The 25,086-nt window shown below is 50.2% G+C and overlaps 1 protein-coding gene across 2 annotated transcripts; it reads left to right on the top strand.

Annotated features, from left to right (window-relative positions):
* Positions 1-1,258: 1,258 nt before the first annotated feature.
* On the top strand, positions 1,259-22,351 carry SIRT6 (sirtuin 6). Of its 2 annotated transcripts, none has more exons than XM_054013972.1 (8): positions 1,259-1,348; positions 2,626-2,753; positions 7,336-7,518; positions 15,877-15,936; positions 17,242-17,337; positions 18,817-18,897; positions 20,135-20,258; positions 21,875-22,351. In XM_054013972.1, exons 1-8 carry the CDS (start codon positions 1,283-1,285, stop codon positions 22,220-22,222), a joined length of 1,086 nt encoding a protein of 361 aa, XP_053869947.1. In that variant the 5' UTR covers positions 1,259-1,282; the 3' UTR covers positions 22,223-22,351. The 2 variants fall into 2 exon arrangements, with proteins under 2 accessions (XP_053869947.1, XP_053869948.1); XM_054013973.1 differs by lacking the exon at positions 1,259-1,348 and adding an exon at positions 3,835-4,013 and having other exon boundaries at positions 2,666-2,753.
* The last annotated feature ends 2,735 nt before the right edge of the window (positions 22,352-25,086 follow it).

Raw genomic sequence — 25,086 nt, 5'->3', positions numbered from 1 at the left:
ATTTCTTAAAGCCCCAGCCCCCGGAGGCAAGTTTATGTGAGAATCTTTGATTGCATGTGTTTTTTTTTTTTTAAAGTTCTAGACCTCACGGTTATGGAGGAAAACTAGAAAATATGTCAAAACCCTAGGGTTGCCAACTTTCTACTCACACAAAACCAAACACCCTTGCCTTGCCCCGCCCCTCCCCCAAGGCTCGGCCCCGCCCCTTCTCCAAGGCCCCACCCTCACTCGCTCAGGGGGCTGGGTGTGGGAGGTGGCGAGGGCTGGGGGTGCAGGCTCAGGTGTGGGGCTGTAAATGAGGGTTTTGGGGTGCAGGAGGGGGCTCCAGGCTGGGAGAGGGGTTTGGAGGATGGGAGGGGGATCAGGGCTGGGGCAAGGGGTTGGGGCGCAGGAAGGGGTCAGGGGTGCAGGCTCCATGTGTGGCGCTTACCTCAAGCAGCTCCCAGAAGCAGTGGCACGTCCCCCCCCTCTGGCTCCTACGTGGAGGAGTGGCCAGGCAGCTCTGCGCTCTGCCCCATCCACAGGCCCTGCCCCGCAGCGCTCATTGGCCATGATTCCTGGCCAATGCGAGCTGTGGAGCCAGCGCTTGGGGTGGGGGTAGCGTGCAGAGCCCCCTGGCCGCCCCTACATGTAGGATCCGGAGGGGGGACATGCTGCTGCTTCCAGTGGAAAACCGAACACCTGACACCCCCCCCCCCGGGTTCACAAAACAAAGTGCAAAGCAAAATAATCCAAAATCTATTACTTAAAAACCCTCAAAACCACAATTTTTCAGCCAATCTCAGCATTTGTGAGGCCCGACTTGTGATTTTTCAACCCTGGGGGAGGGCGGTGGTGCTCAGGGGAGGGTCTGTTCCCTAGGGCCTGTCCTTTCCCCATAGCCCCCGGATAGGGTGACCAGACACCAAGTGTGAAAAACTGGGACGGGGTGGGGGGTAATAGGAGCCCATATAAAAAAAAAAAGCCCCAAATATCAGGACTGTCCCTATAAAATCGGGACATCTGGTCACCCCACCCCCAGAGCCAGGTGCACAGAGCTAGCAGGCAGAGCCCACTCCCCCCACGCTCCATGCCTGAGCTCTCTGCCCAGCTACTGGGGGGGACAGTTCTTGCCAGGAGCCAACATGGCGCCGGGCGGCGCTGTCCTCAGAGCTCTGCGCATGCGGCTTGACAGGCGGTGGCTTCAGTCTGCCCTGCCTAGCCGCTTCCGCCCTCCCCCTTCCCTAGAGGAATTGACAACAAGGAAAACTTTATTGGTAGCTGGACCGGGACCGGCGGGACCATGTCGGTGAACTACGCGGCCGGGCTCTCCCCCTACTCGGACAAGGGCAAGTGCGGCCTCCCCGAGGTGAGAGCGAAGGAGCAGCCCCCCCGCGCCGGGCCCTTCACTGCCCGGGCCCCCCACTGCCCCCCGGGGGTCCCCTCGCCCAGCTTCGGGGGCCCTGCGCTCCCCCCCCCCAGGGGACCCTCCGTCCCCCCCAACGGGGTCCTGTGCGCCCCTCCCCCCCCCAACGGGGTCCTGTGCGCCCCTCTCCCCCCCGGGGGCGCTTCCCCTCACCCCCCCAACGGGGAACTGTGCACCCCTCTCCCCCCCGGGGGGCGTTTCCCCCAATCCCCCCAACAGGGCCCTGCGCTCCCCCCAATCCCCCCCAACGGGGCCCCGCGCTCCTCTCCCCCCTGGGGGGCTCTTCCCCTCACCCCCCCAACGGGGCCCCGCGCTCCCCTCCCCCCCGGGGGGCGCTCCCCCCAATCCCCTCCAACGGGGCCCTGCGCTCCCCCCAATCCCCCCGAACGGGGCCCCGCGCTCCCCTCCCCCCCGGGGGCGCTTCTCCTCCCCTCACCCCCCCCAACGGGGCCCCGCGCTCCCCTCCCCCCCCGTGGGGGGCTTCTTCTCCCCTCACCCCCCCCAACGGGGCCCTGCGCTCCCCCCAATCCCCTCCAACGGGGCCCCGCGCTCCCCTCCCCCCGGGGGCGCTTCTCGTCCCCTCCCCAACGGGGGCCTGCGCTCCCCTCCGCTCCCCCCCCCGGGGCGCTCCCCTCCCCCCCAACAGTGTCCTGTGCTTCCCTCACCCCCCCCCCCGGTGGGCGCTTCCCCTCACCCCCCCCCCAAACGGGGCCCTGCGCTCCCCTCCCTCACCCTTCTCTGGGGTGACCAACTGTCCTGATTTTATAGGGACAGTCCCGATATTTGGGTCTTTTTCTTACATAGGCTGCTATTAACCCCGCACCCCCGTCCTGATTTTTCACATTTGCTGTCTGGTCACCCTTCCCCCCCCAATGGGGCCCTGCACTTCCCTCACCACCCCCCCCCCCCGGGGTGCTTTCCCTCACCTCGCTGACTCCTCACCTCACTGAAGCAGATTTGAGATTTAAATCTGAACGTCCTGAGGTCACTTAGCTGCCGTCTCCCCATGCCAGGCCATGAGGTTTGGCAGCCAGCGCTGGTTTATCTCCATGCCGTACTAATACACTTTTTTTCCCCTTCAGTCAATTTGTAATCTTGTACTTGGCGTGCTGTGCAGTTTAGCGGGGTGGCCTCGGTGCAGTGGCTTATCCACCTTCCTGGTGGTGGTGTGGGGGGACGCTTCTCTCTGGCTCTCCATTTCCATTTTTCTTTCCCCTCAGGTTTTTGACCCGCCAGAGGAGCTGGAGAGGAAAGTGCGGGCGTTAGCAGACTTGATAAGGGGTTCTTCCAATGTAGTGTTTCACACCGGAGCTGGGATCAGTACGGCTTCCGGAATCCCTGACTTCAGGTAAGGGCACTGCCTGAAGAAATCTGTAATCACTGAGCAGTGTGGGCTAGTGGTCAGAGCGACGTGCTGCGTTAGAACTTGGGGGCTCTATTCCTGGCTTGGCCACTGACTCACCATAGGCAAGTCATTTTGCTGTTCAGTGCCTCAGTTTCCCCACCTGTGAAAATGTGTCTGGCTTACAGGAGTTTGGCAAAAGGTTAATGTTTATAAAGTGCTTGGAGATGCTTGGCAGACAGATGCTGTCGGCGTGCAAGTGTTATTTTACTGGGTTAGTGATGGTATTTGTGGTATTTATAGTGACAATATTTCATTAATGAGAAACTAATAGTTGTCTTATGGCTCCATCCCTGATACTTGGCCAGTTAGCCTGTGTGTTAAGTGCTGTAGGGAAAATAGTCCATTTCTTTAGTGCCTTGTAGCTGTTACTTTTGGAAAACTCCCTTTTTTCTGACCCTCTGATAAATGGAGGTGAGAGGTTTCCTCTCCTTTCTGTCTATAGTCTCTGCTCGAGTTCGCTCCCAAAGTCAAACACTTGCTATTCAGTGGCCAAAGTGGGCTCTGATAAGACACTAAAGTCAGTGAGATGATTCTCCGAGGCTAACATGCACACCTAACTTTCATCAACCCAAGCAGTGACAGTACTTGGTATCTGGTGTCCTCTTTGTATAGCTTATTTGTGCGTGCTGGTTAATAGTGTAACCATAGGGGAAAAAGGGAAAAAATGAGGAAGCTAGTTGAATGGAAATGAAAAGGTGAAATGCCTTCAAACTGCATGGAGACTATTTAAAAACACCATAATAGAGGCGCAAATTAATGTATAACCCAAATGGAAAAAAAAAAAAACACCGAGGACTAAAAAAATACCACCATGGCTAAACAGCAGAGTAAAAGAGGCAGTTAGAGTGCAAACAGGCGTCCTTTCAGAATTAGAAGTCAAACCCTACTGAGGAAAACAGAAAGGAGCATAAACTCTGGCAAGTCAAGTGTAAACATATAATTAGGCAGGCCAAGAAAGAATTTGAAGAGCAACTAGCAAAAGACACAAAAACTAACAGCAATTTTTTTCTTTTTAATACATCAGAAGCAATGGGGCCATTGGGCGATGGAGGTGCTAAAGGAGCACTCAAGGAAGACAAGGTTGCTACGGAGAAGCTAAATGAAGTTTTTGCATCGGTTTTCACTGCAGAGGATGAGGGGGAGATCCCCACACCCAAACTATTCTTTTTTGGCAACATATCTGAGGAACTGTCCCAGACTGAGGTGTCAGTAGAGGAGGTTTTGGAACAAATTGATACATTTAAATAGTAATAAGTCACTAGGACTAGATGGGATTCACCCCAGAGTTCTGAAGGAACTCAGATATGAAATTGCAGAACTACTAATGTGGTATGTGACCTATCGCTTAAATCAGCCGCTGTGTCACATGACTTGGAGGGTAGTTAATGTAATGCTAATTTTTAAAACAGGCTCCAGAAGTGATCCTTGCAATTACAGGCTGGTAAGCCTAACTTCAGTACCAGCTAAATTGGTTGACGTTATTATAAAGAGCAGAATTATCGGATACCTAGATGAACACGATATGTTGGGGAAGAATCAACATTGCTTTTATAAAGGGAAATCATGCCTCACAAGGCTTTTAGAATTCTTTGTGGGTGTCAACCATGTGGACAAGGGCGATCCAGTCGATATAGTGTCCTTGGACTTTCAGAAAACCTTTGACATGGTCCCTCACCAAAGGCTCTTAGCAAAATAGGCATTCATGAGATAAAAGGGAAGGTCCTCTCTTGGATCAGTAACTGATTAAAAGATAGGATACAAAAGGTAGGAATAAATTGTCTGTTTTCACAGTGGAGAGAGCTAAATAGTGACTAAATAGGGATCTGTACTGGGGACCTGTGCTGTTCAACATATTCATAAATGATCTAGAAAAAAGGGTAAACACATAGGTGGCAAAATTTGCAGTTGATTCAAAATTTCTCAAGATAGTCAAGTCCAAAGCTGACTGCAAAGAATTAAAAAAGGGATCTCACAAAACTGGCTGCCTGGGTGACAAAATGGGCAATGAAATTCAGTGGTGATAAATGCAAAGTAATGCACACTGAAAACATAATCCCAAATATATATACGTAATGATGGGGTCTAAATTAACTGTAACTGCTCAAAAATGAGATCTTAGCGTCGTCACGGGTAGTTCCCTCCAAACATCTGCTCAGTGTGCTGTGGCAGTCAAAAAGGTAATAGAATGTTAGGAACCATTAGGAAAGAGATAGATAGGACAGAAAATATCATAATGTGACTATATAAGACCATGGTACACTCACACCTAGAATACTGGTTCTGGTTGCCCCATCTGGGAAAAAAAAAAAAAGAATTGAGAAAGGACAGAGAAGGGCAACAAAAATGATTAGGGGTATGGAACAGCTTCCGTATGAGGAGAGATTAAAAATGACTAAGGGGGGGTATGATAGAGATCTATAAAAATCATGAAAGCTGTGGAGAAAGTGAATAGGGAAGTGTTAGTGATCCCTTCACATAACACAAGAACTAGGGGTCACCCAATGAAATGATTAGGCAGCAGGTTTAAAACAAACAAAAGGAAGTACTTCTTTATACCATACACAGTCAACCTGTGGAACTCCTTGCTGGGGATGTTGTGAAGACCACAAGTGTAACTGGGTTCAAAAAAGAACTAAAGTTCATAGAGGGTAGGTCAGTCAATGGCTATTAGCCAAAGGTGGTCAGAGACGCAACCCCATGCTCCAGGAATCCCTAAACGTCCAACTGCCAGAAACTGGGAGTGGACAGAAATGGGATGGATCACTCAAAATTGCCCTGTTGCGTGTGTTCCCTCAGACATACCTAACGCTGATCCCTGTGAGACACCGTGTACTGGACTAGATGGACTATCTATAAATCAGGGCTTTGAGTCAGTTACATTTAGCACTCTTGAGTCCGTTTTCCAGGCCCACCTGTTCCCCTTAAACAGCAGGTGGCGCTGTTTCTCTGCAGACCTGTCTGAGCCGCCCCGGAAGCAGGGTATGCGCATTGGCTCCCTGGGCAGTGCAATTCCTGTTATACTTTTGGCTGCAAACTTTGGTTTTTGGCAAAGTCAAATGTCCCACCGTGCTTGTTCCTGGCTGGTTAACTTTCACTAGTTGTGGTGTCCGTCAGCCTGTCTTGCTAATGAGGGGATTCCGAATGGGGTTCCTCTGGAACATCCTACTAAGTGGTGTAATGTAATGGTGCCCAGAATCTCCTTGGTGGCTCCTCAGGACTGCAGACTTGTGCTCTTACTAGGAGGTAGGAGAGTATTACTATCCATGTTCAAATATGGGGAAACTGAGGCACAGAAGTGCCTTGACCTGCCCACGGTCACACGGTAGGTAGCACAGTCTAGAACACACATTGGCCTGCGTTCCATTTGAAGGGTGTAAAGGTTGAAGGGGGCCGGCGAGGGGGGGAAGAGTGTTTTAAGGGGATGCAGCCAGGATACAAGCGGGCTCAGAATCAGGAAGCATTTGATAATGGAAAGATCTCCGACTGAGGACTCGTCCCTCGGGGGAAGTAATGGACGTGCCATTGCTCAATTCATTTAAGATTGGGCAAAGCACTGGAGATGATTCCCTACAATATAATCCTGCCCCGGAACTGGCCTAATAGGTCTCTTGATTCTGATTTGTGTCCAACTAACCACATGGTGCCCCCGACACACACACGTTCCCCAATCAGTGATTCTGAGATACTCTTGAGGTTGAATCGAGAGGCCACTTCAAGGATAAGTGTATGTTACACAGTAGTAAATGAGGGACAATTTCTGCACCAGCAGAGTCCTAGCAGAAAAGTGGAGGGAAGATGAAGTGCATGGGATGGAGCTACCTTCTTACAGCCTCTTGTTGGCTGAACCTCCGGCTGCAATCGACAGCCTCCTCAGCATGCAAGTTACATGTGAACTCCATGTGGTGTGCCTCATGCCACCACTGAGCAAGCCTCTGGATTTGGCCAAAATGAGACGGCTGTGGTCTCTGCCGTTGGCTTCCCTTCCCATCTAGGCATCCCTCCTTCCTCATTTGCAGAGATTGTGCCCTTACTGATCGGTCAGGCAGTGATTCCTCCCCAGCTGCTCCTAATTAAGCCTAATGCCATTACAACTCTATCATGCCCTGTGGTCTGCAGGCAGCTTTGAGCACTGCACTGCAGGTTTTAGGCCCATTGAGCCTTGCCGTCCATTGGATGCTCGCCTTCCAGGACTGCCCGCTCTTCATGCCTGTACTTTCAGTACTGAATTTGATTTGGGTCAGTGCTGAAGTTCTCATTCTCATTTCCATCTTGCTAGTTACTTTTTAATGTTAACATGTTGCCCGCAGTAGCATTGAATTAAGCACCAAGGTTACAGCTGTAGGGCCCAGACGTGTTCTCATAACATCAAGGACAGGAACGCCATGGTAACAGGTCACCTTCCTTTAGCAACTCACTGTGGCTCTCTTCCCCCTTAAGTAGAGCTGGCGTGGTGTCTGCGGACTGCTGCTTAACGCCTGCTACCTCCAGTTATAACTTGACTTCTTTCCCTTCCTCCCCCCAACAGGGGGCCCAATGGCGTATGGACTATGGAGGAGAGGGGATTGTCCCCCAAGTTTGACACTACCTTTGAGAACGCGAGGCCTTCCAAGACCCACATGGCGCTGCTGGAGCTGCAGAGAGTCGGCATCTTGAAGTTCCTGGTCAGCCAAAACGTGGATGGCCTGCATGTGCGTTCTGGATTCCCACGGTACTGCACCTCTTTATCCATCTACCCAGCAGAGCCCAGATGCCTGTAACAGGCATCAAAGCTGCCGTGTTGTTGCTTTTTATCAAGTGCAGCTTTGCAGGATTGTGTGTGTGGATGCTGCACAGATCTCTGCTAATGCTTGTAACAAAATAGATATTAACACTTCAGTGCTCTCCCAAGATGAAAGCAATGCCTGGGCCCAAACCCCTTCAGCTTTAGAAGCAACATGGTTTCTTAATCATGTTTGTGCTAAAACAGCTGTTAGTCCCACGTCTATAGTGAGTGTGTGGTTGGGGGGAACTATGGGATGCATTTGGAGAAAATAAGCTGAATTGGATCTAAGACTGGGACTAGGACAGAGGCAGATATAACAGCATCAGCACTATCTAAAGCTCTTGTGGTGGTACCATGGACCAAGCTAAACGCAATTTTTCCTGTGTTGCTATTTCTAAAGGGGGTGGCTTATTTTGTTTAAGGGCAATGACCCATATAGTTCCAGGACTACTTCCCAAAGCTGTGCTGGAACTCACTACAAATGGATTTGAATGCCCTCCAAGATCTAGCACCCACTCTATTAAAGGGCAGACATTGGCTTATATAAAGCGGCCGGTATTGATTGCCATGGGAAACATCATGATTGACTGTGTCTGTAAGGACTGACTTTGTGGACAGGTTACATCAATCCACTCTGCCATCACCTTCCTCTTGTGAGCTTATGGGGGCTGTCATCTTAGCCCGCTAGTTTTACTCTGTGTGTGTCTGTAGGACCCTTTCATGTGAAAATGGGAAAACTTCCATTTGGTCACAAGCTAATCTAAATTGTTGTAATATTTACAGAGCACTTTTAGTGCGCAAGGTGCTGCACAGAAACATTGTCTCTGTAGGGAGGTGTCTCGGGATAGAGAGGGAATGAAAGTCTGTTCTACGGATGGCTGCATAGCCTGCCTTACAAGAGCCGAATTTGTGTGCACGTCGGAACAAAGTGCAACCACCCCTTAGAGGCAGGCGTGGCCTGCAAGTCTATAGATCCCAGCATGTGGCGTTCAGGATGGAACACTGCATGCTGGGATTTGTAGTCTCTGTGGGCTGCATCTCTGTTCAAAAGGAGGATCGCTGAGGGCTGCGTTGTAACATTCCTTAGACTGCATGTTGGCTACCACACCTCTTCAGCTGGCATGTCTGTGCTTCTGATTAGAGCAAGGTCAGCTTCCCTTTACTGTTACCGTGCTGACACAGATAACGCAATGCTTGTGACAAGTGCTGGATTGTTCGGCTTGGAGACTGAAGTGCCCTCTTGCAGGTCAGATCCCACAACCTTCCTCCAGGCCATCCGGTCCATGCACCTCAGTGCTAATCTAGAGGGACCCACTGGACAAAGGGGAATTTGGTCTCTGTAACCTATTCAGGCCTTGGCTTCTTTATGAAAGCTGCCAACAAGGGTGCAGTTTGTGGCCTATTGTTGACACCTGTCCCCTGGAACTGGACTAAGAACATGAAGCTCATTTCAAAAAGGCTAACTTGGCTGTCTTAACCCTTTCACTGCTCTGTGCAAGTACAGCTTCTCATGTGATTCATCTTCAAGTAGTGCAGGTTCCAGGAGTGTTTGTTTTAGGTAAACTGGGTTTCGTCAGGCAAGGTTAATAAACTCCATCCCTACCCTATCTCTTCAGTGAGAAAACCTTTACTGGCGCCTGACTGGGCCTGAAGTGCCTTTAAATTATGCTTCGCCGCATAGATCTGTAACGCTTTAGAAGGGGCACAAGGGGGAGATAGTCCTGGGTTTCAGGTTAATCTTCGTTTTAGCAGCGCTGTGGTTTACTTGATTTGTTTGCTTCTCTTCCTGCATCCTTGTTATACTAAAGTCCAAAACAAGCACGGCATTGTGCCCCCACCTGCGAGCTGTGCACTTGATTGACGTGTGGATGCAGGCTCGCCAATCCCCACATGTATGGAGGTAGAGACCAAGCTGCACTTAGTCAGGTAAAGACAGCTTCAAAGACATCCTCAAAGGAACCTGCCTTTCCATTAGCTCGGTCTGGAAAAGGCAGCTTCTTCCTTCGACGGAAACTTTAATCTACGATAAAAATACCCCAGACAGAACATTTCTAGCACTTCAAACAAATGGGCTATTTGCCTTGTGTGCTGGAGTGCTTGAATCAGGCTGGTAGATGAGAATGCAATTTTAATTCGAGAAAGAAAATATAAAGGAAGAGATAAGGAGGGTGTGTGAATGGGAACTTGCTTCCTTCGAGAAGGTGCATCTTACGAACAGCATGACATGGTGTTAGCTAAGGAACAAATTTAATAGCGGTCTGGCTCGAGGAGATATTTGCTTGTATTCTTGTCCCATGAGGAAGCTCAGAGCTTAATTCTTTTTCTTAGCAATACAAACGGCCCTTTGCCAAAGTCAGACAGGAGTGATTAGCAAAAACACTGTTCTCCACAAATCGGATTCATTTTCTTTTGAATGTGGGGGAGCCAACTTCACACCTCAAGAACGTTCTAATGAGAGCTGTGACTATGGGCTATCCCAGGGGGTCTCAAACTTCACTGCACCACAACCCACTTCTGACAACAAAAATTACTACACAACCCCAGGAGCGGGGACTGAAGCCTGAACCCATTCAAGGCCCGCTGCCCTGGGCAGACCAGGGGGAGGGGGACAAAGCCAAAGCCCGATCCCCCCCTGCCCCAGGCAGAGAGGGCCAAAGCCCAAGGACTTCAGACCCAGGCAGGCAGCCTGTAACCTGAGCACCATCACCCAGGGCTGAAGCCCTCGGGCTCCAACTTCGGCCCCGGGCGGTGGGATTCGGGCTTCAGCAAGTCTAACACCAGCTGTGGTGACCCCATTAAAATGGGGTCGCGACCCAGAGTTTGAGAACCACTGGGCTGTCCCATTTGGTCCCTCTGGTCTCTCTCTTTTTTATTTTATTTTTTTATTTCTCTGGCCTGGTATGTACACACACTTGCAGCAGTTAAATTGAAAGGGTGGGGTTTTTTTTTGTAACTGGCTTCGTTTAACTGGTGCGGTTTCTGTGGGTGGGCAAGGCCGGTGTGTCACTCTCAAGTACTGACGTGAACGCGTGTTTTTTTGTATGAGCAATACTAGACTCTCATTTCAATCTCTGAATGAAAATTATAACAATTCTAAAATGGTAAAAAGGAAGTGATTGAAACAATACGAAAGCAACCGAACTGCCTAAAAAAGCCCAGAGCAGAAGGGGAATACGTTAAACCACAGGTTTCAGAGTAGCAGCCATGTTAGTCTGTATCCGCAAAAAGAACAGGAGCCCTTTGGCACCTTAGAGACTAACACATTTATTTGAGCATAAGCTTTCGTGGGCTACAGCCCACTTCTTCGGATGCATAGTCTGGAACACACAGACAGAAGATATTTATACATATAGAGAACATGAAAAGGTGGGAGTAGCCATCCCAACTGTAAGAGGCCAATCAATTGAGATGAGCTATCAGCAGCAGGAGAGAGAAAAAAACCTTTGAAGTGATAATCGAGATGACCCATAGAAGGTATGAGGAGAACTTAACATGGGGAAATAGATTCAATTAGTGTAATGACCCAACCATTCTCAGTCTCTGTCCAAACCCAAGTTAATTGTATCTAATTTGCATATTAATTCAAGTTCAGCAGTCTCTCTTTGGAGTCTGTTTTTAAAGTTTTTTTGTTGCAAAATTGCCACCTTCAAGTCTGTCACTGAGTGGTTAGAGAGGTTGAAGTGTTCTCCCACTGGTTTTTGAATGTTATGATTCCTGATATCAGATTTGTGTCCATTTATTCTTTTGCATAGAGACTGTCCAGTTTGGCCAATGTACATGGCAGAGGGGCATTGGTGGCACATGATGGCATATATCACATTGGTAGATGTGCAAGTGAACGAGCCCCTGATGGCGTGGCTGATGTGATTAGGTCCTATGATGGTGTCACTTGAATAGATATGCGGACAGAGTTGGCATCGGGCTTTGTTGCAAGGATAGGTTCCTGGGTTAGTGTTTATGGTGTGCGGATGCTGGTGAGTATTTGCTTTAGGTTGGGGGGCTGTCTGTAAGCGAGGACTGGTCTGTCTCCCAAGGTCTGTGAGAGTGAGGGATCATCTTTCAGGATAGGTTGTAGATCTGGTTATTGAGGGGTGTGTGGCTAGAGGGTGGTGTTAACTGTCTTTGCATGTTAGGGAAATGTGTGAACTTGTGAACTGTTAGGGCTTGGTTTGCTAGAATCTAGATTACATGGGCAACCTTTCAGAAGTGGTGTGCCGAGTCTTCATTTATTCATTCTAATTTAAGGTTTCGCGTGCCAGTAATACATTTTAATGTTTTTAGAAGGTCTCTTTCTACAAGTCTATAATATAGAACTAAACTATCGTTGTATGTAAAGCAAATAAGGTTTTTAAAATGTTTAAGAAGCTTCATTTAAAATTAAATTAAAATGCAGAGCCCCCCGGACCGGTGGCCAGACCCGGGCAGTGTGAGTGCCTCTGAAAATCAGCTCGCATGCCACCTTCGGCACCCGTGCCATAGGTTGCCTACCCCGACATGGACACAACCAATGGTGTGGTCCTGTACAAAGCTAGTAGGCTCAACTTATTTTTAGGCTTCAGTATTGAATTTGGAAGGTGGCAGAATCTCATCCTAGCTAAAGTAAATGTCAAAGCTACTGATCAATATGGCAAATGCTCGCTAATTGCCAAATATCAATGTGTGAATTTCTGACAAAAAATGGGTAGATTGAAGGAAGTGGAAGTAGAAAACAAGTGTCTGGAGTAATGAAAATACACAATTTCTCTAACTGACAGTATTCACGCTGCCTAGCGATGATAAGTAGAAAGCATCCACGCTCATCTTGGAGTGCAGGAAATCTGTTTTTTCCTTCAAGATCAAAGGTTATTGAGTGAAATTTTGCTCATTGAAGCGGAAAAGCAAAATGTTGAGTTTTGAGCCTGCACGCGAGATGCTTTTCTGGTCCCAGTGCTGGGCTTTCCATCCGTTTCATTCAGGAGCAATCTCTGTTCATCAACGCCAGAAATGGCAAAGATCGAACAGTAGGTATGCCGTGAAAACAACTGAAAGGCAAAGACTTGACTTGACAAAGGTTGCAGCTTTCTCTTAGTCTAATTTCACCATGTAGCAAAAACCGAGCAATTTGAAGGAAGTATTGAAGCAGTTTGCCCTGGATATTTTCCAGACAGACTTAAATGCCCAGGCTCACAGGTAAATATTGTAAGTGAAGAAACAAGAAAAATTACAGGAAGAACCACAAGAATTAACGTTGCCATTTAATGCAAGATGGTTGGTTTAATATGAGAAATGAACTGAACATAGCTAGATGCATCCATATGTTCTACTTAATATTCCTGCCTTTCATATGGGAACCACTCCTCCTCCTCAAAAGAATATTGTTTCCAAGGGTACGTCTATACTTACCTCCGGGTCCGGCGGTAAGCAATCGATCTTCTGGGATCGATTTATCGCGTCTTGTCTAGACGTGATAAATCGATCCCGAAGTGCTCGCCGTTGACGCCGGTACTCCTGCTCTGCGAGAGGAGTACGCGGAGTCGGCGGGGGAGCCTGCCTGCCGCGTGTGGACCCGCGGTAAGTTTGAACTAAGGTACTTCGACCTCAGCTACGTTATTCACGTAGCTGAAGTTGCGTATCTTAGTTCGAAGTGGGGGGGTTAGTGTGGACCAGGCCCAAGTTGCTGAAGATATTATCCAAGAATACAGAGAAGTATGACAAAGGCCTTTGCCTTTGTCCAGACAATGATAATTACGTGGGGAAAAGGTGATATCTCTGGAGCAGTCATCCTAAACTACTTCTACATGGGGGTTGAGCGGTGTAACATCTTGACTATACCCCCTCAGGGTAGTAGAAACTAGGAGTCAGTCAACACCTGTTTTCTGGGATTTCTAGAGTGGAAGAAGAGTAAGCCCTTAAAGAAACAGTAGCCTGGGTTTTCCCCAAGTATTAACTATTCCTCTGGGACCATCCTCCTCTCTCCCATCTCCTGCACTTTATCCACTCTAAAAATCCCAGGAACCTTAAAAGGACACATCACAAAACAGGTGTTGACTAACCTCCTTGTCCCTACTACTCTTAAGGGGATTGTCCCCCTGTTACAAGCTCATGTAAACTTCACTACGGACCTGATTCAGCAAAGTGCTTAAGCCCATTGAAGTCAACGTGCCTTAAGTATACACTTAAGTGCTTTGTTGAACCGGAGCCTAACTGCGTACATTGTGCTTGCAGAAGAATTATTGAAATATTATAGTCAGCCTTGTGGTTGCTGTCCCAGCTTCCAGCGGCTGACTGCCAAACTCAGCGAGGCTGCGTCTTCACATCGGCATCCGGCGAGCAGATGTTGAAAGTTGTACTGAGCACAAGGGGAACTTTGATCAGAACAAATCATGCACTTTCCACAACAAAGGACTTTACAAAGAGGCACTGATCTTACAGAAGCAGTTGAAGGTGGTTTCCGAGGTACTTGACAGATCAGGTTGACGCTACCGTCGCAGTCTCAGTGCAAATCTCTTGATGTCATTAACACCAAAGAAGTGGAACCCTGCAAGGCCGAAATAATAATCATTTTAAAAAATCAGAGAAGCTGTGGACGCATTTCATTAGTGATCTCAAATAAAAATCTCCGGTCAGGTCCAGAACGGGGGAAGAAATCAGAAATGTGATTGGTATATGCCAGGGCTTTGGAGCCACATGCGTCTGTTCAGAAGTTAATATGCGTCTCCGGGGCTGGAGCTACAGGCGCCAACTTTCCAGAGTGCCGGGGGGGACTCACTGCTCAGCCCCTGCCCCCACTCCACTCCTTCCCGCCCCCTCCCCTGAGCCTGCCGTGCCCTCACTCCTCCCGCCTTCCCTCCAGAGCCTCCTGCATGTCACGAAACAGCTGATCAGGAGGTGCGGGGAGGGAGAGGGAGGTGCTGATCGGGGCGGGCGGGAGGCGCTAGGAGCAGGGTGGGGGAACTGATGGGGGGCTGCTGACGTATTACTGCGGCTCTTTGGCAATGTACATTGGTAAATTCTGGCTCCTTCTCAGCCTCAGGTTGGCCCCCCCTTGTGTATGCAATCTGAAACTCCTCCTTCCTTCTCCTCTAGCATTTCACAGTGAAAATTGTACCGCTGGCGTGGGGTGTGACGCTGTGCCACAGGTTGTTACATTGAAATGGTGGCCGTGTAATCATGGAAAACAGTACAGTTCAATTCTAGACATTGTCTTTTTAAGGCCCGCTTTTAGCCTTAGTCAAGCATGTCTTGGTGCATTTGGGTTGGTTTGGGTGAAACGTCATCCTGGGCTAGGGGCTGAAAGAGCAAGCAGGTGGGTAAACGTGCATCATCTGTATCGGAGGCCACGTACCAAAGGGCAGGAGGCCCAACTGCTTAGATGCGGGATGGTTTTGTGCAGTGGCTCCCTGACGTCACTGGTTCATGTGCCACCTTCTCAAAAAACGGTGAAGTGAATGGCTGGAATGTCAAGCCCAGGTACCATGCGTGGGATGTGTACCACCGCTTGAGAGCCCCTAGTGGATAGGACACTGCACTGGAAGGCAGGAAACCGGGATTGTATTACTGGCTCTGTTAGTTGCCTACTGTGATCTTAGCGAAGTCACTTCCCCTCTCATCGCCTGTTTCCCCCTCTCATCCCTTGTCTATTTGGATGGTAAATGCTTGGGGCATGGGCTCTCACTAGATGCATGCACAGAGCAGCCTGATTTTGGTTGGGGCTGCTATTAGTTGTATTACGGTAGCCGCTAGAGTGGGAACTCTGTGGTGGTGGTGAACTTACAGAATTGCTGGCTTTTCCTCTGAACCTACTTAGATTGTGAGCTCCTTAGGGCCAGGACAGTCTCTCTCTGTTCCCTTTGTGCATCACCTAGCACAGTGGGGGCCTGATCTAGGACTGGGGCTCCTACATGCTACCACAATACAAAAAAAGACACATTATTCTTTATTAGGAGTCAATACGCTAACAAAGGGAATCCCATCAGCTGCGTTGGATTAGGCTTGTGGGTTTATTTGGTTTTGGGGAGCTGTGGGAAACTGGCAGCAACGCTGAGGGTGCCAGTAGGAGATGGCTCACCTTTAGGGAGACTCAACCTATGGCGAGGCCATCACAGAAACCTTCGGGCCCCATGGCCCGATCCCTGCCAGCACAGGAGTGTTTCATCCAGAACAACCCCTTTCATCCGAGCTAGACGTCGTCAAAACCTTAACTAGAGACCGTGTGGGCCTGAGGCAGCCACAACCGCTGTAAATAAGAGTTTCTTTAGCAGCCTGAGTCACCAAGTGGCAGCGTTGCCTCCGGGTTTCCGCTAATCTTTGCCGTTTCTTCTGCAGGGACAAGCTGTCCGAGCTGCACGGGAACATGTTTGTGGAGGAATGTGTGAAATGCGGCAAGTATGTGATCCCTGCCGGTCAAGACACACTCGTTTGTAAAAAGGCAGCGTGAGTGAATCTCTCCACTGCCGTGCTGCTGAGAGGCACCGTGCCCCTTGGGTGTGTCTCCGGGGTACAGATGGTCCCTGCAGTTCTGGATTCCGTTATCTAACTGTTGGTTCTAGCGTGAGTCAAGTTTGATCACCATGTGAGCTTCTGGCAGATAAGCCCATGATGCGGAGAGCTCAGGGCATGCGATATGAGCAAATCCGTTCCATACAAATCCTGAATAAACACTTAAATCTTGCCACTTAGTGTGAGACCATTAACTCGTGCCCCCATAGAAGATCCTCACAGCTCCTATAATCTGTTCATCATATTGGTCATGCCTCAGTTTAAATATCAGTGGTCTCTCCACGTCGCAAGGTTTTGTACGTGTTTGCCAAATAAGAATGAGAAGTCACAGTGGTCTGGATTTTGCCTTTTGCTTCTAGGAAATATAAATCCTAAATTCTGAAGTTATTGCTCTAAACTCCTTGAGAGGGAGATTGCCACGGGTAGAAATATGGTGTAGGGACAAACTGATCCCTGGTGTAACTGTTTACTTCACTAGTTACACTGGGGATGGATTTGGCCAATAATGTTCGTCTCCAGTTTCTCTTGGCACCAAAGGGGCATGATTCTCAGTATATTTATGCCTGTATATTTTAGGGCAGTATATTTATGCCTGTATCTGTCATTTTCACTCCATGCAGCTGAAGAAGTGGGTTTTTTACCCAGGCAAGCTTATGCCCAAATAAATCTGTTAGTCTTTAAGGTGCCACTGGACTCCTCGTTGTTTTTATGATTCTCAATGTGTTTTCTGCCTTTATATCTTCCACTCAGTGGCATGGTCTAGAACAGGGATCGGCAACCTTTGGCATGCGGCCCATATGGGAAATCCGCTGGCGGGCCGGGACTGTTTGTCTACCTGCAGCGTCCGCAGGTTTGGCTGATCGCAGTTCCCACTGGCCGCTGTCCCCCGTTCCAGGGCAACGGGGGCCGTGGGAAGCGGCGGCCAGCACATCCCTCAGCTCATGCTGCTTCCCGGAGCCCCCATTGGCCTGGAACGGCGAACCGCAGCCAGTGGGAGCTGCGATCGGCCAAACCTGCGGACGCTGCAGGTAAACTAACCGCCAAAAGTTGCCGATCCCTGGTCTAGAACCTGGCTGGTGCATTCTAGCGCCTTTCTTATCTACGCACTTGCATGCTAATTGCTGTGAACAGACTTGTTTTTTGTTTTTTGTCTCACACTCTGAATCGCCTCCTTTCTCATTGCATATGAAGGCAGTACGTGCGGGACGTTGTCGTGGGCAGCATGGGCCTCAAGCCGACAGGCAGGCTGTGCGATGTCTCCAAAGCAAGAGGGCTTCGTGCCTGCCGGTATGTATCATGTAATGACAGCCTTGGGGGAAGGGAAGGGCAGAATTGCATCCTGCAGAAATGTACCAATTATGAAACTCCTGGACTCCACCATTTCCTGGTTGTGTGTGTCTTTGGTTTTTACCACATGGTGCAGTCCGAGCGTACCTGGAGGGCTCCTCTAAGTACTCAAGGAAGGGCCAACGGCTCACGTTTGCGTCTCTGTGTTAGGAGTGGGTGAGCTCCTACACTCAAACCCTCTCAGGTCAGGTTCAGTCTGTTAAACTCTCTCCTGTGAGAAGCAGAGACTGTGCAGGAGATCCCCAAAGGTACAAATGGGAGCTCGGCACCCGAGTCACATCATCTGTCAATGGGAGTTGGGTTCCTAGGTGCCCTTTGAAAATCTCCCCCTTCTGTTGCTCCCTGAATACTGGCTACATGCGGGTCCATTTGGCTGGAGTGCGCTGCACTGTGTGATTGCTGTGTTGAGAGGGGCATTCTCTCTCCTGTAGCAGTATATTGGATTCCACTCTGTCTTGTTGCTGCTTGCATTAGTTATATTTAACGAGGAGCTTTGTTTTTAATTGTTCAGCTTTAAGGGGGAGATTCTTTGCAACGTGATTTTCATCGTAACCTGGGCTCATGGCTGGAGAGGTGGCTCTGTGAAATTGGCATCCACAATCTGCTCTGTGTGCATTTCACATGCACTTGCTATCTTCAGTGACGCAGTTCTTACTGCTGCTCCTTCCTGCTAACCGAACGTAGGTCTGGGCAAGAGAGAATGGGCCCGATTCTCCACGTGCACTATTTATTTTTTAAATATAAATGGAGATATCCCATCTCCTAGAACTGGAAGGGACCTTGACAGGTCATCGAGTCCAGCCCCCTGCCTTCACTAGCAGGACCAAGTACTGATTTTGCCCCAGATCCCTAAGTGGCCCCCTCAAGGATTGAACTCGCAGCCCTGGGTTTAGCAGGCCAGTGCTCAAACCACTGAGCTATTCCGCCGCCCGCCCGTCTGCCTCCTAGGGTCATTTACACCAGTGCAAACTGGGTGTAGGATACCACCGTTTTGACTTAGCTCTTTGCACCAATATGGACTGGTTTAAGTGACTGCACATTGTCCAGAGCAACAGAAAGTCAGTCTCATGGCCTCCATTCTAGCTCACCCATCATCACAGAATTGTTAACAAAGCTCCGTTGCAGAGCCGCATTCTGACCTCTGGGCTTCACAGGTGTCACTGAGGGCAGAATCTGCCCCACAGAAACTTGTTTGCTGAACTCAGCTTGACTCTCAGATCCCCCGCTGAACTTATGCAGGCAGGAGTTAGAAAATCCATCTTTCACATGGAGCTAATTGGATATGGAACTCAAGAGCCAGTAAATCTGAACTGGCCCAGTGTTGTTTGATCAGTCTCTCCTCTGCAGTTGGGTCCCTGCTTTTTGCCTTGTCTGAGAGCAAAGCTAACCCTGTTTCCTGTTGGATTTTTCTTTTTCCAGAGGAAAGTTAATAGACACCATTTTAGACTGGGAAGATTCTCTGCCTGATCGGGACCTCAGCCTAGCAGACGACGCCTGCAGGTATTGCTTTCCACAGCACTGTGTCCTGGCCCCCTTTTGTTTAACACCTGGTACTTCAGTAAAACCACCTGAGAACTGGTTCAGCATGAAAGCTGTTGCTGTGAGACCTCTCCGAGCTTCTTGCCATCCGCTGGGATGAATTAGGCTGTTCAGTTACTTGGAACCTGACCTGCCATTCCCAGTTCACTGCCCTTTTGTTCCAGGATTTTAACCCTGTCTAATCCTTAAGAATGATTGTAGCTGGCCAGAGTTCTAAACTGCAATGGAAGCATGTTACTATTGGATTCCAGGAGTCAAAGAAGAATAAAGTGTATTGAGCGCATCCCCTAAGCAGATCCCCTTTTCCTCTGGAGACAGAGATTGTACCTGGCCTGTCATCAAAAGGCTTTGCAGATAGCGGGGTAAATGCAACATTCAGAAACCAACCGCTTTTGCGAGTGAGCTGGTGGTTGGATGATCCCAGGTGCTTGTGGTATCCCCAAGAGGGAAGGATATTTCCTGGGTCTCGTTCCTTATTATTGATCAAGCATCTTAAGAGGACGTAGCAATGTACATTAAGTGACTAGTGGCAGGTGAATAAGTCCCTGCCTCACAGATCTTGCGGTATAAAGGTTCAGTACGCGGGAGGAAATGAAAGGACATTTAATGGTTGCTGCTGGGGCTGGGTGGACGAGACTTTCCAAGGCCTGGTTCGTTGTTATTCTTTATACTGGCGTAGTGACCAGGATCCCATTGTGTCCTCAAACTTTTGTACTGGTGACCCCTTTCACACAGCCTGAGTGCGACCCTCCTTTAAATTCAAAACACTTTTTTATATATTTAACACCATTATAAATGCTGGAGGCAAAGCAGGGTTTGGGGTGGAGGCCAACAGCTCGCGACCCCCCATGTAATAACCTCGCGACCCCCCCTGAGGGGTCACGACCCCCAGTTTGAGAACCCCCGTGCTAGACGCTGTACAAACACAGAAGAGAGAGAGTCCCTGCCCAGTCTGAAGTAAAGTCTGTTGCGCATCATTTCAAATGGGGTTTTGTTCCCTGATTTCACAGGTTCCAATTCTGAATCGAAGTTGAGATGCAGTTTATGATGACACTTGTACCGTATGGCTCGTCAGAGGGGCAGTAAGACGTGGCGGGACTCTGGCCTACTGTCTTTTTAGAGAAGGGGACTTCAGTCATTGAGACTGGCTCTGTTCCCTTCCAAGAGTTCTCGCTGTTTTTTTTTTTTCCGCCTGCAGGAAAGCTGACCTGTCAGTCACTCTGGGGACCTCTCTTCAGATCAAACCCAGTGGCAATCTCCCGCTGCTCACTAAAAGGAAAGGAGGGAAGCTGGTCATAGTAAATCTGCAAGCAACGAAGCACGTGAGTTGAAATGCTTTGACTGGCGCCTTGAGCTCAGAGCTGCCCAACTATAGTCTGACAGGCCTTGGTTTTATTCCAGCACTTGCGGGTGCTTGATTGAATCCTGCAAAAGTGGGTCAGTCCAGGAGCCAGGCGGCCCGCTTACAGTGCCAGCTAGAAGAAATCAACCTAGTTTAGTAAGTAAACATGCTGGGTCCCCATCGCTAAAGACCTTCGATCTTTGATTAAAAATAAACCTTCCGGTGGGATCAAAACCCCTCACGTATCCCCAGGTGAATTGGAATCCTGAGTGTTAATTAACCCCCCTCCCCCCCGAGTTAAGTCCTTGCTGCGAGACTATAGACTTTGACCAGTTTTATTTATGTTCCGACCTCCCTCGAATACCCTCATTAGAATCCTGTTACATAACCAAGGCAGTTTGTTTCTAAGACCCTCAAAGTGTATCAAGGTTAGAGGTGGGGGGAAAAACCATTCGGGTCATCTAGTCCCTGTCCCAGTCAGTGCAAGTGTCTTCCCTACAGAACTCTTTCTGTAGTGATTCAAACAGTCTATTTCGACATGTTTCCCACCTCAGAGCCCCCTGTCCCCCCTCCCCAAAATAATATAGAGGCCCGTAGTGCTGCTGGTCACTTCCCTCCTGACCAGAGACCTGAGGATGTTTGTGACAGTGGCCTGCCTGAAGACCACCGTGTGTTAATGGGGTTACTCTGCTGTTGGGCCTCCCCCAGGCTGTGTAGCTTCTGGACCTTGTCACATCCTGGCTGAAGGGCTCTGCATTTCTAGCTGTGTTGAGGGTGATTCTCAGCACTTGCCAGGGGTGTATTCCTGAAATTCACAGACACACCTGTCTCTTAAACTCCAGGAGGAATAATCCCGCCTCCTTACACCTCCAGCTCACCCCTTATTTCTGCAGCGCGATAATCGTAGGGACGGTTTTGAAATCTCTCCCAAACGTTGCCTGGCCAGTGCGGAGCTGAGAGTTAATCCCAGGTGTGATGCAAATTGCTAGGAGTTGCAGGGCCTCGCCCAATTCACGCGTGCACACAGAGCTCTTGAAAACCAGAGCGAAATCCTTGGTCAGATCTCCCTTGAGAGAGTCCTCAAATTGGTGTTTGGAATTCCCCTGAGGTTGGTCAGCTTTGTCCTCCACCTGCCATAACGGGGAGAGAGCAGCCGCATATTAGGGGCCTGTGGCCCCCAGACTGCATTTGGAGCTTCTCTAATAAGAGATCACCAGCTCCTGTCATCTGGGCGACCAGAAAGCTGTTGGATGGTGATCCAGAGTTAATAATATATGGAGATATCCTATCTCCTAGAACTGGAAGGGACCTTGAAAGGTCGTCGAGTCCAGCCCCCTGCCTTCACTAGCAGGACCAAGTACTGATTTTGCCCCCGATCCCTAAATGGCCCTCTCAAGGATTGAACTCACAACCCTGGGTTTAGCAGGCCAATGCTCAAACCACTGAGCTATCCCTACCCCCAGTGGAGCCAGAGCTGGCCTGGATTTTGGCCTGTATTGTAGAGCTGAAAGGCTGCTGCCCTCTGGATGCACATGTAAGTGCTAAGGCTGGAGAGACGTCCGCTCCCTGAGCTGTTTTCCTGTCTCTTGGCCCTAGGACCGGCAAGCCGACCTGCGCATCCACGGCTACGTGGATGAAGTCATGACAAAGCTGATGAAGCAGCTTGGTCTGGAGATCCCCGAGTGGACGGGGCCGGCGGTGGTGGAGAGTTCTGAGCTTGTGAAGCCCGAACCAGCCCTAAAACTCGACCCGGACGCTCAACGCCCAGTCAAGGAAGAGCCCTGCTCCCACCACAATGGCACGGCAGAGGGGGCTGACGGGATACGCCCGGGGCTCAGCATGGCACGCGAGGAGCACTGTGACGGTCTGAAACAGGAATGTCCTGGCTCAGGCCACAGTCCCGTAGCAGCCAAGAGAGTAAGAGTGGAGTCGCTGCTCACCTGACTTACACATGTCTTTGCTGTTCGTCGTTTGTCTTAGCAGTTAGCCTGGGCCGCTTTTCCTACTGTCCTTTTTATACCTTGAAATATCACCCCCCCCCTTTTGTAAGTATTAAATATACTTCAATGGTGAGTGTCTGTGCAGCTGCATCGGCAGTCGCGGGAGGGCTGGATTCCAGCTACCCAGCGGTGCTTCTGGAGTAGGGGTGAGCTGCTGCTGCTTGGTCCATCGTGAGGGGAGCTGACTGCTGACCCACCCCCTGCCGTCTGTTTGGCTTGGGGAAGGAAAGCAGAATTCCCTCGGCTGCTCTGGCACATCTGGCCTAAGGGCCACAGGGTCTGGCTCGTCGTTGTGGGAGGGGCAGCAGGAGCTAACGGAGTCATCCTTGAGCAGCGCTTAGCCAGGCGACGGCACCGGTGAGCTGACCCCCAAATCCTGCGCTGCTCACGGCATGAGAACCGCAACCTCCGTACGGGAAGCGGGTACATGTCTGTTGTACGCCCTGTGGGCCGTTCCCCCGAAGATCTGGCGTTTACGCGCGCACACATCTTGCGGGGCGGGGTGACACTTATTTCCCATGTTACAGGTGGGCAAACACAGATGCAGAGAAGTGCGGGTAACAGTTTTGAAGTCCCGTTGAAAGCCAGTGGGACTCGGGCGCCGCTTTAGAAAACGGAACACGGGCTTTTAAGTCAAGAGGCACTCTTTGAAAATGTTCCCCTCGGAGGCTTGCCATGGGCTCCTGTGGCAGAGCCTGGCTTATCTCCCTCGTTGTCCTTTCCCTACTAACCCTCCCTCCCTGCTGCCTGGCATTAAATCCAGTCATTGACGGCAGCAGGTGAGATCAGGTCAATGGAAGAGCCTGACTTGCTAAGTCTGCGTTCTCGCTGGCTGAAGGCCCTCGCAGGTCCGCTCTGGGCCCCTGGGAACGCTTTCCGTCTAGCTGCGTGTTACTCTTCATGCCCTGCAGACTTACCGGCTGAGTTTCCTCGCAGCGAAAGGGCAGCTGCTGTCCAGCAGCAAGAGGGATTCAGCTGGACTCCATTTGGCATGGCTCCTGTGATCGTTAATATGCGCTACAAGCAGGGATGTCTCTTCTTTGAGTACGGCCTGGTAGCGGGATGCAGTCCCCAGAGCGCAATGGGGGCAGCCGCTTTTGTTGACATAATGAGATGCAGCGATTGCCCTTTTAATGCAGCCTGGCCTCTGCTAAGGTAAACAGATGGTAATTGCAACTGGCTGATAAGCGACATGGCAGAGATTTGCTCTGTGGTCGGAATGGGCCTCCTCCTTCTTACATAGGGTGAGATCGTTTTGCTGATTGAAGGCGGGCTGTAGGGAACGCGAGCTGTGTGGTCCCAGCTGACTCCATTCCCCTACTCAAGCCTGCCACAGGGGACTGGCTCACTCCACTACAGCTGAGTTTACTTGCAGCCATCTGTGTCGTAGTGGTAAAGAGAAATAGAAAAGGTTGGCGGGGGCAGGTGGCTGGCTGAGGATAAATTCTCAGTATTTATATTCCTGCCAGTTTTCCAGTGCAGGCTGGATGTTAAACAGCCCAGGGGCGGGCTTCTGAGCCACTTGGGAGAGTCTGGGTTAAGATGCAGAAACTTTCCTGGGTGCCAGTTTCCAGTCTCCGACTCCTGGTCAGAATTCGAAATGTCCGAAAACGTGCTGTATCCACCACCTCCAATATGTCCCAATGGCTAAAACACAGCAGGGGGGACTGTAGGCGTTGCCTCGAGGTGCTGTCTAAAAATACAACTTGACGAGGACTGTATGCGTTGGACAAGGCTCACACTTCAGGCCTTGGCTATTGTCACTTAAAGATCTCACGGTACTTGGTGTAAGAGTTGGGGTTAACTCCAGTGACCTGACGCTCCTCTCTGGTAGTTATTCTGCCTACCCCATTTCTCTCCTGTGGTTTCTACTGGGTGTTATATTCTTCACTTCCTATCCTAAAGTGCCGGGGGCGTTACTGTGCTCTGTTAAACCGCTGCTGGGATCCACCCCAGAGGTGGCTGCAGTTCAGTAATCCCTACACTTGCACAGCCCTTTCCTTCCTACCAGGGATGATGTGACCCTACAGTGAAGTTTGTAAAGCAATTGGAGATCCTCTGAGATGTAAATTGTTGGCTGCAGCTAGGAAGCCGGCCATACGCCCACAGCTAGACAGGGATGACTGTGGAACAGGACTCCTCAAAGTCTGGTGTGCAATCTACATGTGGCCCCACAGTATTAAAACACAGCTCCTGGTCACCCCTTTGCCTTGCAGCAACAGGTGGGGCAGTAGCAGAACAGCTGTAGTCCCGGTGCCCTCAATCCATCTGCAATTGCTATTAAGGGAGTTACAGTGAATGTTGGGGGTTGGGCTCATTTATTTTAATATTCTGTAAATATACATGCAAACTAGGTGCAGTTCTTGGGACCCTGGCAAGTTACCGGTGGGGGCCAGGAGTGGAGCCGCACCTGGCCGCAACCCCGGCTCCCGCTGCAGCTCCGCTCCCGCCCCCCAGCCTCTGCCCCAGGTGGTGGCTCCGGCCTTGCTCCCAGCCCAAGACCGACCCCCAGCTGCGCGCACACACATACGCGCGCACACACACACACACACACACACACACACACAGAGCAGCATCCCTGCTCCCAGACCTAGCTCTGGGGTGGAGAGGGGTTACGGAAGGGTAAGGAGGGGCATGACCCTCTAACGTTTGGGGACCACTGACCTAGCTCTTTCTTCTGCTCACCAGATGAGTCGGGGGCTTCACGCCCTTCTCCTGCAAAGGCTCCCCCCAAATTCTTTTGTCCTTTTCCTGGGGGGGAAGAGATGTCTCGAAGATACACCCTGCCCTTTTCATTGGCAGCTGGCA

The sequence above is a fragment of the Malaclemys terrapin genome, chromosome 24, assembly GCF_027887155.1.
Source record: "Malaclemys terrapin pileata isolate rMalTer1 chromosome 24, rMalTer1.hap1, whole genome shotgun sequence".
Lineage (NCBI taxonomy): Eukaryota > Metazoa > Chordata > Testudines > Emydidae > Malaclemys > Malaclemys terrapin.
Note: the sequence above shows the minus strand (reverse complement) of the source record. Positions and strands in the feature narration are given on the sequence as shown.